General features: G+C 35.7%; 1 protein-coding gene across 11 annotated transcripts in view; it reads left to right on the forward strand.

The window, feature by feature from the left end:
* PPP1R12A (protein phosphatase 1 regulatory subunit 12A) overlaps positions 1-19,718 on the forward strand; it is a 139,148-nt gene that overhangs the window by 50,518 nt on the left and 68,912 nt on the right. For all 11 annotated transcript variants that reach the window (XM_087868912.1, XM_045780013.2, XM_045780018.2 and 8 more), the window contains exon 3: positions 12,589-12,707. In XM_087868912.1, the coding sequence (XP_087725038.1) occupies positions 12,589-12,707 (119 nt within the window). The remainder of the gene's footprint in view (positions 1-12,588; positions 12,708-19,718) is intronic.

The following is a 19,718-nucleotide window of genomic DNA, read 5'->3' on the forward strand; positions in this document are numbered from 1 at the left end:
AATTTTCAATAGTAGGGAAAATTAGCCCTGTATAAAGCAAGCATTATGTAGTGTACATAGGATGACATAGTGATTAATTAGTACATTTAATGCATTTTTCTTTGTGTTTGGAGTAGTTTCTAAACTGCTGCTATTGAAGATTTTATATCATTATAAAATGCTAGTGGGGGGGCTGGGTGGCTCAGTCAGTTAAGCATCTGCCTTCAGCTCAGGTTGTGATCCCAGGGTTCTGGGATCAAGCCCAGCATTAGGGCTTCCTGCTCAGCAGGGAGTCTGCTTCTCCCTCTCCCCCTGTCCCTACATGCCCCCCCCCCAAGCTTCTTGTGCTCTTTCTCGCTCTCTCTCAAATAAATAAAATCTTTAAAAAAAAAAAAAAAGCTAGTAGGATTACATTCAGTGACATTTTCATGGTCTTATTTACAGCATGGAAAAAGTTTCATGAGTTTTGTCATTTGATCATTAAAAAATCAACTATTTAAGGATATGATAACTTTTAAATATTTGTGGTGGCTTATTTATGGCTTGGCTTTTCTCCTTCATTATAGCTTTATTCCATAAACATCCAGTATAATCCTCGAGATTTCTCTTGGCTTACCCTTCAAAATATATCCAGTATCTATTTTCATCACCTCTTTAATTTCTTCCTGATCCTGGACACTGTTGTTTTTCACTGGAATTATTATAGTTGCAACAATTCTAACTATAACCATCCTATTCCTGCCTCTACCCATCTGTTTTCCACACAGCAGGCAGGATGATCCATTTAAAATATTACAAGTGGGATAACATCACATTTTTATTCAAATCCTTCCAGTGGATTCATAGTGCATTCAGAGTAGAAGCCAGAATTGCTATTAACTTGAGGCAGATTGCCAGCTTTTCTGAACCTCTGTTTCCTCATCTGTAAAATAAAAATATTAATACTTATCCCTATTCTATAAGATCGTGAAGATTAGATAATGTGTATTAGACACTTGACACAATACACAGCATATTTAGTATTCAGTAAATGTTAGCTAAATTGGTATTAATCAAAATACTACATATGGTCATTACTTTTAGTGAAAAATAGCTAAACTCTTGGTTCTCCTGATTATAAAGAAAACTATCATGTCATTTGGTGTGAGGGTAAACAGAACTAGATGAGAGGAACAGAAGATAGTAAAGTAGTCATTTTGTCATACTTACTTTGATATGTGGATATTTGAGCGTCAAGAAGAGTTGGCAAATCCATGAATTTTGGTTTTATTTACATATTTCTTGTTAAGAATGATACTTTGTTCATCTAAAGCAGACTGTATTTGATTAGGCATCTCGGCAAAACTTATGTCTAGGATCCTATGAAAATATTAAAATTTGATATGAGATACTTATGTCTTACTATAGTAATAATGAGATGTGTTTGCTTAAAACTATAAAGATCATTTTCTTATATACATTCTTACTGCTTTTTTAAAGTACATATGGGAATGTTCCCTGTTACTTCCATTTTATAATCAGAACTGAACCTTCATTCTCAGGACTCAAATTCTGATGTTCTTTTCATTATATCACATCTACTACAGTAGTGTTAGGCATTGTGAGATATAAAAATGGCTACAACTCCATTCCTGATCTCAAACTTATAGATATATGTGAAGTTAATTAACTAATAATACTGCATAGAATAAATGGACCAAGAAATGTACAAGGAACACTGAAGAAGTGATTGATTTTGATTAGGCCAGGGAATAATTTTAGAGGAGATGACATTAATTGTTATGTTAAACAGCGAGCAGGGTTTATGCCTGTGAGAGTTGGAAGTTGTCTGAACAAAGTCGTTATTCATGAATGAGAGATAATATATGGTAAAGCTCTTTTAACTGGCTTCCACTGTATTAACTAACATTTGTCACTTCTTTTTTTTTTTTTTTTTTTAATATATTTATTGGACAGAGAGAGACAGAGAGACGGAACACCAGCAGGGGGAGTGGGAGAGGGAGAAGCAGGCTTCCTGCTGAGCAGGGAGCCCGATGTGGGGTCGATCCCAGGACTCTGGGATCGTGACCTGAGCCAAAGGCAGATGCTTAACAACCAAGCCACCCAGGTGCCCCACATTTGTCACTTCTTTTTTAAAATCTAATGACCGATTGCCATTAAGTGGTTGAAACTGAACATTGCAGCAAATAGGCTATTTCTACTAAGCTTACTCACTTCTGTTTCACCAATGGAATTACAAGCCTACCAAAAGTTAATTGTGTGTATTCTGAACTTGTTATTGATTATTTAATTAGATAGCACAAAACTGTTGAAATGTGTACAAAAAAGAAAATTATTGTTGTAACAGTTAAATATTTTGAAAGATTTGATAAGGGCAAGGCCTTAAAAATATAACTGCTGATGGGGCGCCTGGGTGGCCCAGTCAGTTGAGTGTCCGACTCTTGATTTAGTCTTAGGTCATGATCACAGGGTTGTGAGATCATGCCCTGCATGGGTCTCCGCTTTCAGCAGGGAGTCTGCTTGATATTCTCTCTTTCCCTCTCCCTCTGCCCCTTCCCCTGCTTGTACTCATTCTCTCTCTAAAATAAATAAATAAATCTTTTACATATATATATATATATATATATATATATATATATATATAAAATTGCGATTTAAGTAGATGTGGTTGTGATAAGTGAAAGATTGAAAGTAAAAGACAGAGGGATTGTGTACTCTGCTCTCCTGTTGACTTCAAGTTTTTGCTTCATTTTAAAGACACTTGGAAGTCTTAGGAAATGCATTATGAGTATGGTTTATGCAAGAGAGGTAGCATAGTTTTAAGTCATTGGAGACATTCTCCAGTATCTTCTATGTTGAAATAAATATCTTATTTACATTTAATTATTTTCATATATATATATATATAATTATGTTTTATGATTCCCTGTTTTAATCAGCTTTTCTGGTTAACCAAGCAAATACTAGTTCTGATTCCATTGGATAGGAGGAGGTTTTTGGAGCCGGAGTTTTTCAGGAAGAAGAACATTAGTGGCATATGGAGAGTAGCAGATCCGATTGCGAAAATGAACTGAGTCAACAGCATAGAGGAGTTTGTATGCTTTGCTAAGTTTGACCTTTAGTGGTGATGCATTTTTAGGGATGTTGTGATGATGATCCTCACTCTGTATTTTAGGAAGACTGTTCTTCACAGATTAGTATTGTTGGACAAGAGAGCTAGGGTAATGGCAGTGAAATTGGAAGTGGGGCAGATCTGAAAGAAATTGGAAAATAGAATTGATAAGGCTGGGTTGTGATTCACTGGGTCTAGGTAGTAAGGTAGGAGAAAAAAATCAAAGGTGGTGAGAATGCCTGATAATAGCTAATATTCATTGAGTGTTTAATATGGGCTAGTCACTACTCTAAGCCCTTTAAGTATATATAATTTCAGTCATCCTAACAATCACATGAAAATATATTGCTACCACCACCCCACAGGTCTATATGCACAATTACAAACTCCAAAAACTTGGAAAAATGACAAGCTAATTGTAAATTTGGGTATAGGCTCATTTGGTAACAAACCATGACCTAAACTGATAAGAGGCTATTTATAGTTTCGTTTATCCCACTTACTGTATGTTTATGTTTTGCAAAAATATTAATATGTTTGGTTATGAAGTGCTGCCTCAGATTCGGGGGGGTTACATAATCTGCAATATTATCTTTCTAAAATATGAAAGATTTTGAAGTTTGGGTTTGGGTGAGTGATGGTATATAGTGATGTATAGATGAGGAAACTTGAGTCCAAGAGTAATCACACACAGTCAGTGGCAGAACTAGGATGTGAACCTAGTCAGTCTAACTTTTCAAGTCTGTACTTTAAGCCAGTACACTATTTTGCCTCCCTGTCTGACCTTTGTAATTGGCAAAATGATGCCTTTAAACTTATTAAGAGACCTAAAGAGCAAGACTGGGGGAAGCGGAGAAGAGACCATAGTGGAATGTGGTTTTAAATATGCCTATTTGAGGGTGCCTGTGTGGCTCAGTCAGTTAAGTGTCTACCTATGGCTCAGGTCATGAAACCACAGGGTCCTGGGATAGAGCCCCGCATTGGGCTTCTTGCCCAGTGGGGAGCCTGCTTCCCCCTCTCCCTCTGCCCCCTGCTTATGCTCTCTCTCATTATCTATCTCAAATAAATTAATAAAATATTTTGAAAAAAAATAGGCCCTGTTTGAGATGCTAATGGAAATGGTGCTGTAGGAAGCCAGGAATAAATTTGGTGTGTTTATAATGCATATACTGGATTTCATGAAGTTTAAGATGCCATTGTTGTAACACAGTGTCGTTATTTTATATACCAACTAAAAAAAGGTTAAAAAATGAAGCTGTGATACTGTGTGTGTGTGTTTAATCACCTAGATTTTTTTCGCACAGTATTATTTTCTGTGCAATTTAGAGTGTCATTGATGCAACGTTACTAAAGAATGTTCTCTTATTGCCTTTGGGGTTTTATTTAAGCCATTGGTATGCATTCTGCAAGTTTTGATTTTGATGCTTTCTTGATCTTACCGGAAAGTATCAACAAAAAGTTTCAGACAACATCCAGAAAGACATTTTAAGTTCAACAAATAAGGTACCAATAATGCACATAAGTTGACTGAAATGAAAACAGTATGAATAGCTGTGACTGAGGTCACGTGAGGACAGATAATCACAACCAGGTTGTCTGCCACCTGGCCAGTAGCCATTGTAAGGCATCATGGATTGTAACATTCATTGATTGTAGAAGATTTCCATGAATTTAAAATGTGAGGGAAATGTACATTTTAGAATTGTTGCATAGTGAGTAGGATTTTTGCCTTTGGGAATTGAAAGTTGCAGTAATGAGGTAATACAGTAGTATATATAATTGATTTTAATAAACAAATATGCCTTTTCAGGAGTTAGTGCATCATCAGAGAAGTATAGAATCATGGTTCTGGGGAGTAATTAGGAGAAACAGGAAATGCTGAAGACAGAACCTTGAGGGTTTCCTATATTTAAAGGTGGTTTTACAAAGAGAATAGAGGAATTTAAATACTTTCCCACATTTTGAATTTGTTGTTTTGTTTTTGTTTTTGTTTTACAAATGATAATCCAGGTTCCTAGACAACTGGAAAATAGACACCAGTTTCAAAAATAGATTCATTTCTCTCACAAGTATTAGCCTGGTTTTTGCTATTGGCATAATTAATTATATCTGTGACATAATTGTGGAACTGTGATGTCAGAAATTAAGCAAAGTATTTGGCAAGGTATCACGACTAACAGTTGGACTAACAACGTGATTTGTATGTGAAGATAATACTTTTGCCTTCAGGTTTTGACAAAAAAAATTAAGGTTAAAATTGCTAATGTTCTAAGCATTGAAATTTGACAATTAAAAATGAGAGAGAATTTCTGCTTCTGGGAAGATAGAGTAGACATGGTTTTCCCTATTCTTCCTGCTAAGAACTACTAAAAACCCTGAGCATTATATACAAAACAAAAGATTCTGAAGAGGTAGAAAGAAGACATGATGGCTAGGCATCACAGGACCCACGGAGAGAGTTTCTTAGCTTTCCTTTTTGTCTCATATATCTTTGAACTGAAAACACTGATGATCCAGAAGCACAAGTAGGCACACCAAAAGAAGAAAAAGTCCCAACAAAAGCCTAATTTCTGTATTTTAAGGAGGGAAATTTGAATGACAACAGGTTTCTCCCTAGAAACCATGGAGACCAGAAGAAAGTGGCATAACATTTGTCAAGTGCTGAATGAAGAACTGCTGTTTTTAATAAAACTTTTCAAAGGTTCCACATCAGAGCTGTTTTTGGACTCTTACAGCTGTTTTCAACTATTTTTCATCATTGTCTAGAACTTCAGGAATGAAATAGCAAAGTGCGTTCCCGCTGAAGACGCATAAGGTTGTTTACACTTATTTGAAGATTTTTGTTGCTCAGAGACTACCAAAAGAAAATAGCATGCATTTCTTAAGGGTGTAATGTTCTACTTACCCATCTTTGGAAAGTTCAGGTAGTTCATGATTCTGTGTCATTAGATGGCTTTGAGGAACTCATTTTGATTTTCAAGAAACAGCTATTCCAGTGGCATTCTTCTGATTTTCTGCTTAAAAAAAATTATCATAAAATCACATAATATTAGATTTACCATTTGTACCATTTTTAAGTGTATAGTTCAGTGTCAGATATATTCACACTATGGTGCAGCAGATCGCTAGAATTTTTCATCTTATAATACTGAAACTCTGTGCACTAAACACTAATTTCCCCTCTCCTCTACCCTCAGCCGTTGTAATTTCCCCTCTCCTCTACTCTCAGCCGTTGGTAACCAGCTTTCTTTTTTGTTTCTATGATTTTGATACCTTTAGATACTTCATATAAGTGGAATCATATACTATTTGTCCTTTTGTAACTATCTTATATTGCTTAGCACACTGACCTTGAGGTTCATCTGTGTGACAGAATTTCTTTCTGTTTTAAGGCGGTACTGACTTCCTGGTTTTTAAAGATTCACGTATTGAATACATGAAAATTTCATGTATTGGTTATAATGACTTTTTTTTTTTTTTAGATTTTATTTATTTCTTTGACAGAGAGAGAGAAACAGCCAGCGAGAGAGGGAACACAAGCAGGGGGAGTGGGAGAGGAAGAAGCAGGCTCCTGGCGGAGAAGCCTGATGGGGGCTCGATCCCAGAACTCTGGGATCACGCCCTGAGCCGAAGGCAGACGCTTAACGACTGAGCCACCCAGGCGCCCCTGGTTATAATGACTTCTTGATACTAGTTTTCCTACAGTGAATAAAAAAGTCAATATACATTAAATTTGGACACTAAATATATTCAGCTCTTGCTGATGGAGTTTCTTCTTCCTTTGTCTCTTTGATCACTGTGTTCTCATTAGCTTCTACTTTAAACACAATTTTAATTAAAAGATCAGATTTTTTAAATGAAAACTATTTCCCTTTCTCATGATCTCTTCTTATGGATTCTTTTTTGACAAAACTCATAATCCAAGACAACAGAGACTGTCAAAATTTGTCTTCCAAATTCAAGTAACATTGAATAATTCTCAAATTTATCTAATATGCATATCTAAATTGCCACCAATAACTTGGTTAAGAACTTTATGCCTTTTGTCAGATTTTTAAATTAGGACATGTGCAAATAATTTTGTAAAAGTCCATTTGGATCATGTCTTGATTTTGAGGTCAGTTAATTTATCCAAAATTATTTATTGACTCAAGGTGCTAGATTATTATAAATCTCAATAAACCTGGTGGTTTAACATTTTTTATTTCTACAATTTATGAAGAATTTCATCATTTATAGGCATCTCCTATGTTGGCCTCATTTGTATCACTTGAGGAAATCATTATTGTTAAGACAGTTACACTGCTTTAAAAAAAAATTCTAAAGCATACAAAAAAACCTACTCATCTGAGAAACAGTCCAATCTTCTTTCTTTTCAATTTGGGATAGTCTGTGTGAAATCTTTGCTTTTTTTCTTTCCAAAAAAATCTTAAAATAAATATGTTTCCTAATTAGCCGTCACATGAGCTCCTTATAATTCCCTAGCTTTTTTTGTTCTGAAGGAAATATAGCCATCTGTTTCCAGTATCTGGAGGGCCCCTCAAAGTCAATTTCTGGTATTCCAGATAGTCTGTACTGTTTTATTTCACATTATCTTAAACATTGCTTTCTAAATGTGATGATTTTGCGTGATGGGATAAAAGATAGAATTTTATTTTTAGACATTAACTTATTTAAACTTCACACAGCCCTGTAATTTGTCTATGAACTAGGCTTCCAGCGTTCTAGTGAATGTCACACAGCTGTCAAGAGGCAGAGTTGGGAGCCTAACTCAGAGTCTACGGAACTTAAACATTTGTGCTTTTTTTCACACAACCAATCTTTGAATGGTTTTTTGAGATTCTTCATTGTAGCTAAGAATTAATGCCATGGGATTTTCTTTCTTTGTTTCTATATATCGTTTTAAAAATTCATATTTGCAAATGATAGTCCTGGAGTGCAGGTGATTTTTGTGAATTATATGAGTAGATATATATACCTTAACTTTGGGTTCAGGAATTGCTCCAGTCTCTGTTTCCTGGCAGTAGTTTTGTAACTTTACTCTTGCTAGTTTCTCTTAACATCCTTCCTGTTTATATTAATTTTGGATTGTCTGTATTTGGCTTTGCCCTGGTATTTCCTCGAGACTGCTTCCCATATAGCTCCCCCTGCTGCAAGCACTGAAGCTACTCTGAGGTACTCTTTTTATTCTCAGTCTTTATAGCCTATGAATGATTTCTACCTAAGAAAAATAGAAGTGATTTCATTTAAATATGGCTAATTGTTTGGTTAATATTTTGCATAGCGGATTGTTTACATACTCTCCTGGAGCATAGCACAGTTTATTTTACCACCTATATATTTTTTCTCTTTTGCTCCAGACTCATTTATTTATTTGTAGTACATGAATGTTCTCATTTAGTTTTATATTACATTTTTTAAAACTCTAAAACAGGGGTGCCTGGGTGGCGCAGTCGTTAAGCGTCTGCCTTCGGCTCAGGGCATGATCCCGGCGTTATGGGATCGAGCCCCGCATCAGGCTTCTCCGCTAGGAGCCTGCTTCTTCCTCTCCCACTCCCCCTGCTGTGTTCCCTCTCTCACTGGCTGTCTCTCTCTGTCAAATAAATAAAATCTTAAAAAATAAATAAATAAAAAATAAAACTCTAAAACAGAAAAAGTTGCTTCAATTCAAGTATGACTTCTTTGTAGAAGTCCCATGAAGATCATAAAAATGAAATTTTACCTTATATAGGGAGAAATATTTACAGCGTATTATTAAGTGTAATGTAAAAGCATGAGGCTACAGAATGGTATGGTAGCCATTTTTGTGGTCTGACACACATATACAAAATAAACTTTGTACAGAAAATTTGGATAACAAAAAAATACCCCCCAAATAAAACTACTAATACAAATCCCTTCTAATTACCACTTAGAGATAATAATCACTGTTAACTTTGTAGTGTATATTCTTTTGTTCTTGTTTATGTATATGTCTGTAAAAGTTACATCTCCATATAGATACATGTAATAGGATGGTAAAAGCCTTCTTAAACAAGAGACTGACAGACCTGCCTTTATGCAACCTTTAAACTTAGTAAGATACAAAGTACTGTAAGAAAAGTTTTTTGTTTCTGTTCTGTTTTTTAAAGATTTATTTATTCGTTTGAGGCAGTGAAAGGGAGAAAAAGTCTTGAGCACGCTGCACTGAGCACAAAGCCCAGTGCGGGGCTTGATCCCATGACCTCTGAGATCACAACCTGAGCCGAAAGCAAGAGTCAGCCGCTTAACTAACTGCACCACCCAGGAGCCCTGAAAAGTTGTGGGGTTTTTTTTCTTTTCTTTTCTTTTTTTTTTTTAAAGATTTTATTTATTTATTCGACAGAGATAGAGACAGCCAGCGAGAGAGGGAACACAAGCAGGGGGAGTGGGAGAGGAAGAAGCAGGCTCCCAGTGGAAGAGCCTGATGTGGGGCTCGATCCCAGAACGCAGGGGTCACGCCCTGAGCCAAAGGCAGACACTTAACGACTGAGCCACCCAGGTGCCCCTGTGGGTTTTTTTTCAAAATGCAGTTACAGTATGGAAGAAATACTTGTAACATAGCTATTAGTCAGATGTAGGAAATAACTTCATTTTCTCCATATCATTAATTAGTACCACCATTCATTTATCACATCATACAAGTCAAGAACTTCAATTTATCCTAGACACCTTCCTCACCCTCACTTCTCATATCCAACTCATCTCCCAGTATCTCCTTGGGTATCTCGAATTCATCCATTTCTTCCATAAAATTCAAGTTTCCAACATAATTTTTTTTTTACTATTGCTGTAGCTCCTTTAACTGATCTTTCTACTTTCATTCTTTCTACATTGTAATTTATTTTCCGTACTGTACAAAGTGATCTTTTTGAAACATATTCCTGATCATATAACATCTTAGAAAAGTAGACTCTCACTGTGTGTGTGTGTGTGTGTGTGTGTGTGTGTGTGTGTGTGTGTAGGAGAGATTAGCTATACATAGAGATTGATCAGTTCTTTCAGGAAAATGAACCAGGCCTCTGTAGACCATACATATTTACTGTCACAGGGTTATATGGTACCTTTTGTTCTCTCTTACATGGAACACACTTTCCTTCCATTGTCTTTGTTAGTATCTACATATTCCTTACCTAACTGAATTAGGTTATCCTATTATCCACTCGTAGAAACCCCAAAATTCTGTCATAAGACTTACCAAAATTTTACAATAATCTTAACTCTTTGAATAATCTCTCTTTTACTAGACTGTAAGCTCTTTGAGGGAAAGGTCTATGTTTGTTTTGCTTACCATTGTATTCCTGGCGTGTAACATAGTACTAGGTACATACTAGATACCTGTCTTAGCTTTGGCTGGGAAAACAAAATACCATAAACTGGGTGGCTTACACAATAGGCATTTGTTTCTCATAGTTCTGGAGACTCGGGAATTAAAGGGTCAAGGTGCTGGCCAATTCTGTGTCTGGTAAGGGCCCTTTTCCTGGCTTGCAGATAGCTGCCATCTTGCTGTGTCCCTTATGGCAGAAAGACAGTGAGCTCTAATCTCTTCCTCTTCTGTAAGAACAGTAATCCCCATCATGGGTGCATCACTCTAGTGATTTCATCTAAGCCTAATTACTTACCAAAAGTCCCACCCCCTAATACCATCACATTGGAGGTTAGGATTTCAAGATGAAATTTGGGGATACAAATACTCAGTCCATAAAAACATCCCATAAGTTTTTGTTAAATTAATGAACACATTCAAAGTACTAGCAAAAGATGTAAATAAGTTCACGAGAGGAGAAAATACAAATGCCAGTAAACATACCCAAATATTTTCAACCTCTTGTGTGATCAGGAAATAAAGTTTTATTCCCATCATGTTGGGAAAACTTTTAAAGGTTGATAATGTCAAGTGTCCATTTAAAAACATTCCATTAGGAGGATGGTATGAAATAAAAGTATGATTCAGCCATATTGTGGAGTATTTTTCAACTATTATAATGCATTGCATTCCTGTGCATTGAAAATAATCTCATTAATTTTTGTTTCATAAAAAGAACCTCAAAAGTGAGTGTGTACATGTTTATATACACATATAAAAATTCATAGCAAAGTTACTAGGAAGATATTGTTGGTAATATTTATCTCTGGGGAGGGAACATAATAGTAGAAGGAGAGGTATAAAGGTATTCTTGTTTTTTCTTTCTTTTTTTTAAATTCTGGACATTTTTACTATTTTTATAATGAGAATATTTTTATGTAGTCTATAAAAATTTGCATATGAATAAGAGTTAAGTTGGTTAGGGACATAGAGGAAAAATGCCCATTCTTTACATACACAGAAGTAAAATCAGGGATGCCAAAGGAGCATGGCTTAGTCTGGCATTATAAGTATAGTTCTGTATTATTGGAGCCTAAAGTGTGGTACAAGACAGAATAGAAATGAGGCTGAAAAAGAAGACAAAACCAGCTCATTGAGGGTCATGTATGTTTTCTCTTAGTATGGTACAACCATAAAAGATTTTTAAGTGGGAAGCTGACTCCAGTCATTTTAAATAGATTTTGGGAGATGTATAGTTGATGCAGTGGAAGAGATTCCTAACCTTTTTGTATCTGAATCCCTTTGTCAGGTTTGATTAAGCCTGTGGATACTTTTCTCAGGATTGTATTTTGGATATATAAAATAAAATAGGAAGAACACCAAACACCAGTTCTGTTGGGTTTCATTTTTCAAAATATCAGAAAAACTCATTTATGGTATAGTTATATATGTGCTTCTTTAGTAACACATTAAATGAAGAGGCCTAATGGTTGATCTAACAATTACTTTTCATTTCAAAACAGTGATGATCTAAACAGTATTTTAAGATACCTGCATCAGTTGAATGGCCTTCTGACTTTAGTCCATCAACCCCAGGTTAAGAACTATTGCATATGGGGCACCTGGGTGGCTTAGTCACTTGAGCGTCTGACTTTTTATTTCAGCTCAGGTCATGATCTCAGGGTCCTGGGATTTTGCCCCACATTGGGCTGCACACCCAGCAAGGTGTATACTTGAGGATTATCTCTCCCTCTGTACCCCACCTACTTGCGTGCACGTTATCTCTCTCTCTCTCAAGTAAATAAATAAATCTTAAAAAAAAAAAAAAAAAAAAAGAACTGTTGCATATGGCGTGAGACTGGGAACGTGGAGCTCAGTTAGGAAACCAGTCAATATGGAGGTATTGAAAAATTTTAGTGGAGACAGTCTGAAATGATCCTATGAAGGACTTTCTAATTATCATTAAATAAAATTTTTGTATTAGGCAATGTGTGTACATTATAGAAAAATTAAGAAATACAAATTAAAATAAGAAAACATGCTCTACTTTTTTAAAACTTAATGCATCTATCCTTGGTTTTTAGTGTTGCTTTTACATAAGTTTTCTTCATTTGCTATGCCTTTAGTCTTATGATACTGTCATTGCTTAACTGTCTTCCCTTTCATTTTACAGATTTTTGATTGGTCAGGGAGCTCATGTAGGAGCTGTCAACAGTGAAGGAGACACACCATTAGATATTGCTGAGGAAGAAGCAATGGAAGAGCTACTTCAAAATGAAGTTAATCGGCAAGGTAATGTAAAAATGACCTAAGTGGAAAAAATGTTTAAAACTGTTTTAGAGAGACTATGATACTAGACTTTTTTAATAAAATAATTGTTGGTATTGAAGGGGAAATCATAATTTGGAAAAAAATCACTTTCCATAACAGTATGTGTAATATGAGTCTGTTTGAAAAAAATATATGATTCTCAATTCTACATCTTTTTAAATATTTTTAAAATTGAAAGAAGTATCATAAATTGTAGGATCAGACATAAAATTATGTGGTAATAAAAGCTTTGGAGAGAAAATAGGCAAAGAGAATAGGGACGTGCATAGGATAAATTAGATACGTTGTAAATTTAAATAGAGCGTTAATGGATATTTAAGCTAAGATCTGAGCGAAGTGAGGGGATGAATCATGCATCTGGGCAAAGAACATTCCAGATGGGGAGCTGCAAGTGCAAGGATGGGAAAGTGCATGATTTATTCAGAGAAGCAACAAATAGACTAGTGTGACTAAAGTATGCAAAACAAGGACGAGGCTGGAGGGAGATGTCACAGAGATAACAGTGAACCATACCACATCAAGGGCTTGTGGGCCGTTGGAACGACTTTGGTTTTTAGGCAGAGAGAAGTAGGGAGCCAGTGGAGGAATTGAGGTAGAGGAGTGACACGATCTGACTTACTTTAGAAAGGATCTCTGTGGCTGTTGTGTTGAGAATAGATTGTAGGAAAATAAGGGCAGGAGTAGGTGATAGTGGACAAAGTGATGGGAAAAGGTTGAATTTTAGATATATTTTGAAGGTTTGGTCAAGAGGATTATTGAGTGATTAAGTGTAGGGTATGTAAGAAAGAAGGTATAAATGAGATGTGAATATTGTGGGAAAAGTAGGTTTTGTGGGGAAAGTTCAGAGATTTATTTTCAGATATGTCAAGTTTGTTTTGCCGATTAGATATTTAAGCAGTTGAATCCATGAGCAGAGAAAGGTACAGGCTGGAGACAAAAATTTGAGAAACATCAGTTTATAGATGAGGAGTGATTATTTATGGGTAGAGTTTTGTTTAGGAGTGATGAGTGTTCTAAACTGATTGCGGGGGCAACTGGGTGGCTCAGTCATTAAGTGTCTGCCTTTGGCTCAGGGCGTGATCCCGGGGTCCTGGGATCGAGCCCCACATCAGGCTCCTCCACTGGGAGCCTGCTTCTTCCTCTCCCACTCCCCCTCCCTGTGTTCCCTCTCTCGCATCTGTCTCTCTCTCTGCCAAACAAATAAAATCTTTAAAAATAAGTAAATAAACAAACAAACTGTGGTAATAATAGTTTCACAACTCTGCAAATATACTAAAAACCACTGAACTGTATATTGTAAATATATATGAATTGTATCTTGAGATATATATAATACATAATATATTTATGTTTTATATGTCTATATAATATCTTTAATAAAATCTAGCAGTTCTTTTTTGGGGTACATACTCAAAAAGTTAAAAGGAAACTTTCAGGAAGATATTTGTATACCCATGTTTATAACAGTGTTATTCACTTAAGCGAAAGATGGAGGTAGACCAAGTGTCTGGCAGTGGATGAGTGAATAAACAAAATCTGGTATGTACATACAATGGACTATTATTCAGCATTGAAAATGAAATTCTGACACATACTGTAGCGTGGATGAACCTTGGGGACATTGTGCTAAACAAAATAAGACAGTCACAAAAAGACAAATACTGTATGATTCCACTTACATGAAGTACTTCAAGAGTCAGATTAATAGAAGAAGTGGAATGATGGCTATCAGGAGGTGGGAATGGGGATTTGTTGTTTAATGGGTGTAGCATTTCAGTTTTGCAAGATAAAAAGTTCTAGAGATGGGTTGCACACCAGTGTAAATGTACTTATCGCTACTGAACTATGTACTTAAAAATGTTAAGATGGTGGGGCGCCTGGGTGGCACAGTCGTTAAGCATCTACCTTCGGCTCAGGGCGTGATCCCAGCATTCTGGGATCGAGCCCCACATCAGGCTTCTCCGCTAGGAGCCTGCTTCTTCCTCTCCCACTCCCCCTGCTTGTGTTCCCTCTCTTGCTGGCTGTGTCTCTCTGTCAAATAAATAAATAAAATCTTTAAAAAGAAAAAAAATGTTAAGATGGTAAATTTTATGTGTATTTTACCAATTAAAAATTAATATGTATAAATAAAATTAGTCTGCATGATTTCCACTATATTCCATTATGTTTAGACGGTGATTAAATGAGTATTATCAGAAGAGAACTGTTTTACTAAGGTGTTAAAAGATGAAGGAAATGTATGGGATACTATTTTAGAAGGTAGGCACTTACTGAAGTATGGTTGATCATGAAATAGAAGCAAAGGGGTAGAAGCTAAATTAGTACTTTGAAAAGAGATTTTTATTCCTGGGATTAGGAAAATTCATAATTCATACTAAGTGTTTAAAAAAAATCATAAGGGGCACCTGGATGGCTCATTTGGTTAAGTGTGCGACTTCTTGATTTCGGCTCAGGTCATGATCTCAGTCAGGGTCGTGAGATCGAGCCGCATGTCGGGGCTCCATGCTGGGCTTGGAGCCTGCTTAAGATTATCTCCCCCTCCCGCTGCCCGTCCCCCCCTCAAATAGTGCATGCACTCTCTCTCTCTCTCTCAAATAAATAAATAAATAATCTTAAGACACTGAAGCTGAGAAGATATTTAGGAGCCTAAATAGAGTTGAGGCATTGTAACAGATAGTCGAAGGTCCCTGAAGCCCAGGAGAAACAGGGCATACATTAGAAAAGTAGTTAAAAACTGGAGCTTGGATAAGTACACAGAAGAGCTTTAACAGGAATGTTCTAATCAGGCATCTTGGAGTAATGGGATATTGAGGACTTGAGGAAGCTGGAAGAATAGGTAGAAAGCATCACAATCTAGAGAGAAGACTGCCTTTTCTGCCCATATGCTCTGATGAGTACCTAGATAGATAGCCATTTCCTGTTAAGAACTATTCAAAATAAATCTTTTTATACTGTCTAATATTAGCCATTATTACGTGCTAGAAAAGGCATGGAGATGTACTGAAACCTTTTTGCCTTTGGTTTCCTTGTATATAAAGGAAGCTTTTTGCAACACTAATTTTAATTGTAATGATTCGTTCAGTATTGGTTAATATGCCAGCAAATGCTTTGAGTGCTGGGTATTGAAAAGACAGAAAGGAAGAAAGAAGACAATCTTTCTTCTTAAGGATTTCACGGTATATCAGAAGTGGCAGGTATATATGAACAGCTTCACAATGCAGTGTGCTATGTGTAAAATATGGATAGGGACAAAAGGTTGCGGGAGAACAGAAAAGGCTATGACTAACTGCTAACAATAGTCAGTAGAAGTTTCAGAATGATGACATTTGAGAATGAGTTTGCTTAGCAGAGAAAGGAGGTGGTGGACAAAAAAAGGCGTGTCAGGCAGGGGTGTCAGCATGTGCAAAGAAAAGGAATTGGAGACATAAAATATGAGGAGAACTCATTAGAATTGGAATCACAAAATGCAAAGTCAGGATGGAATTAGTAGGAGGGTGAGACCTGAGAAAATGAGCCTGGGGCCAGGTGGTGAGGACATCCATTTTATAGGCATAAGATGCAGCAAAGATCTCCAAGCAGGAAATGAACTCGATTGGATTTGGTTTTTAGTTATATAGCTAGCTGATGGCAGTTTGGAAGATGATTTAGAATGGTGTGGCATATCTTCCTTGAAGAAGGCTCTTTTAATTTAGTCCAGCTGAAAGATAAGACAAAACAATTACATTTAAGATAGAAAAGAGCAGGGCTGTCTTGAGGAAATATTAATGTAAAATTAAAACACTTTGATGAATAATTGAATGTGGAGGAGATAAAGGAAGAATTGAGGCCCACTATTTGCCTCCTGAAGTTTCCAGTTTAAGAATTAATGATGACTGGGGTCCCTGGGTGGCTCAGTCTGTTAAGCTTCTGACTTTGGCTCAGGTCATGATCTAAGGGTCCTGGGATGAGCCCCAATTCAAGTCCCGCATCCCTCATCGGGCTCTGCATCGGGCTCTGCATTGGGCTCTGCATCAGGCTCCATGCTCAGCAGGAAGCCTGCTTGTCCCTCTCCCTTCCCCCCTCGCACTCATGCTCTCTCTGTCTCTCAAATAAATAAAATCTTAAAAAAAAAAAAAGAATTAATGACGGCTAAATTGATATGGGAAAATGTGGGATGACGTAGGAACAGATTAAGGGCATACATGAGTTCATTTTGGGATATATGGAGTTTGTGGCAGCTAAAGGACATTCACATAACAGTATGTGGTGCATTGTTGGAACCTAGGAGATGTCACAATGGACGATGTAAATCTGGGAGAATAATAGATGAGGGGGAGTTCTGAGAAATAGATGAGATGACCCTGGAACTAAAAAGTGAAAAGCTAATACTAATAATAGTAGTTAACTCTTATTAAATGCTGACAGTGTTGCCAGGCATTGAGCCAGTGGGCTTTAAGTGCCTCATTTCATTTTATCCTCACAACAATGCTAAGAGATTACTACTACTATTACCCTCATTTTACAGATGGCAAATTGAGAATCAGTGATTTACCCAAGATCATACAGGTAGGAAGTAGTACTGTGGTTCAGTCCCAAACAGTCTGACAGATCTCTTGAGCTCACACTCTTCATCACTGTATCATACTGTATTTTATTAAGAATGTCTCCTAGAAAATACTTTATGGTATTCATTTTATTCATATAATGGAAGTACATGAACTTATGTAGCATAACTTTGTTCCAGAGAAACAAATTATAGGGATATTACTAATAGATCTTAATAATTATAAAAAGAGCACCTTAAATATACTTCTTGTAGTGATAAGATTTCTAAAATTATTTATCCTGATATGAATGTCTTTATTTAATATTTTAAAATTCTTCAATTCTTTCAGCTCTAATTTCTTATTTAAGTATTTGATCAATAACTAGTTATGCTTAAGTAAATTGCCTTTGAAACTAGTAATGATTTGGGACACCCCACTAGCTCAGTTGGTAGAGCATGCAACTCTTGATCTCAGGGTTGTGAGTTGAAGACCCACACTGGGTGCAGAGATTACTTAAGAACAAAACAAAGTAGTAATGATTGAGCAGTAGCTTAAAGTATTACTGGCTTGTATTTTAATGCAATTGCCTTTATTTAGCTTGGGACACGAATCAATCTTTTTCTCTCTTAACTGTGACCAAACTCCAGTTTATTCTTATTTTTTCTCACCAAGAGATTTGGCTACATTTCAATCTTATATTTACTGTTTTTCAATAGTAGTTAAACGGATGTTAAATAATATAATCACTTTATTATACCCAATTTAGTTTTGCTATCGTTTTCATTATTTAAAAGCCTTGGAATTATAGTAGGTGGGCTAAGGACCAGTTAAATGCATTATAGAATTTTCTGTCTGTTAGACCATAAAACAAGAAAGGAGAAGCAGAATCATAGGCGTTTAGAGCTGATAGTGATAGTTAATACCTTGGTGCTTACTCCTGATCTAAGCGTTTCACATATCTCAATTAATTTAATCCTCACAACAATCTTAGGGGATAGGTGCTTTCATTACCCTTTTTTTTTACAAATAAATATTTTACAGATAAACTGAATATTAGCAGAGATTAAGTGTCTTTCCCAAAATAATAGTGCTAGTAAGTGGCAGATAAGGGATTGAAACTTGGCAGTCTAGGTTCAATTTCGGTGTTCTTAATCTAGAAATACTTTATGGTATTCATTTTATTCATATAATGGAAGTACATTTAAATGTACTACTATTCAGAGAGGTTATGGCATTCTCAAGGTCACTAGCTAGTTAAAACAGTGGAACTAGGAAAAAAGTATTGTAATATGTAGTATAATAAGGGTTTTTTCCCCTAGATTTTAATGAAATAAAGCAAGGTCTATAACTAAGTAGTATTTAAATTTTTTTTTTAAATATGGAAGTGCAGTTTTTCTTTCCAACTGGATTTTCTTAAGCATAAGAAATTTCCTTTCACATGTACTTTAATTTTAAACATGAGTTGTTTTTACATATAATTTATGTGAGCATGATGTGGAGCTAAAAGAGGGTAATTGCTTTGTAATTAGATAAATTTAGACAAATTTGTAATTAGATAAAATTAGACAAATCCAGAAGTGAGAAGTACATATTTTTAAATTTCAGGTCCAAAGGGAATTTAGAATAGTAAAAGATAATAAAAGTAAGAATATTCAAGGTGGTAAAGACAAAAAGCATAATGATAATAAAGAGGTCTGTATTTTAAAAGACTTAGTAAAAGTATAAAGCGTAAGAAAATAAAATCAGTCTGAGAAAAATCATTTAGTAAAAAGGTTATACTTAATGTAGTACAATTATAACTTTATAATTTCTTTTATGAATAACATTAGAAGTCATCTTAAATAATATGAGATGATTATCTTTTGGTAGGAAATTTGGATATATAAAATTGATTCATTATGAAATGGTGTTACTTTTTAAATAACAGTCATAATAGGTTTTGTTTATTACACATAGATAGTATAATGGTTTTTTATAAAGTCTTTTTTGGAAATCTTTCTTTTTTTTAATTCATTTATTCACTGAGAGAGAGAGAGAGCGCGCACATGCATGAGTGGGAGGGGTAGAGGGAGGGAGAGAGAGAATCTCAAGCGGACTCCAAGCTGAACGTGAGCCCTACTTGGGATGCAATCCCATGACCCTGAGATCACAACCTGAGCTGAAACCAAGAATTGGACATTCAACTGACCGCACCACCCAGGCTCCCCCTTTTTCGGGAAATCTTATTGCAAGTTTCTTTCAAATGTGTTATTGAGATTTAACTGTCTCTAGTTTGAAGATGACTTTACCTGTACTTAATGTAATTTGTGGATTTTAAAAATGTTTTCATTTATGGTCTACTTTTTAAAAGTTGAGCTTCAGTTGAATGGTTTAGTTGTGCCTCGAATAATTGGTAATTTGCTTAGGCAAGGGAACGATACAGTCCATGCAGAAGATAATAGCTTGC

This window comes from Ursus americanus, chromosome 17, assembly GCF_024610735.1.
Source record: "Ursus americanus isolate L20-20 chromosome 17, mUrsAme1.1.p, whole genome shotgun sequence".
NCBI lineage: Eukaryota > Metazoa > Chordata > Mammalia > Carnivora > Ursidae > Ursus > Ursus americanus.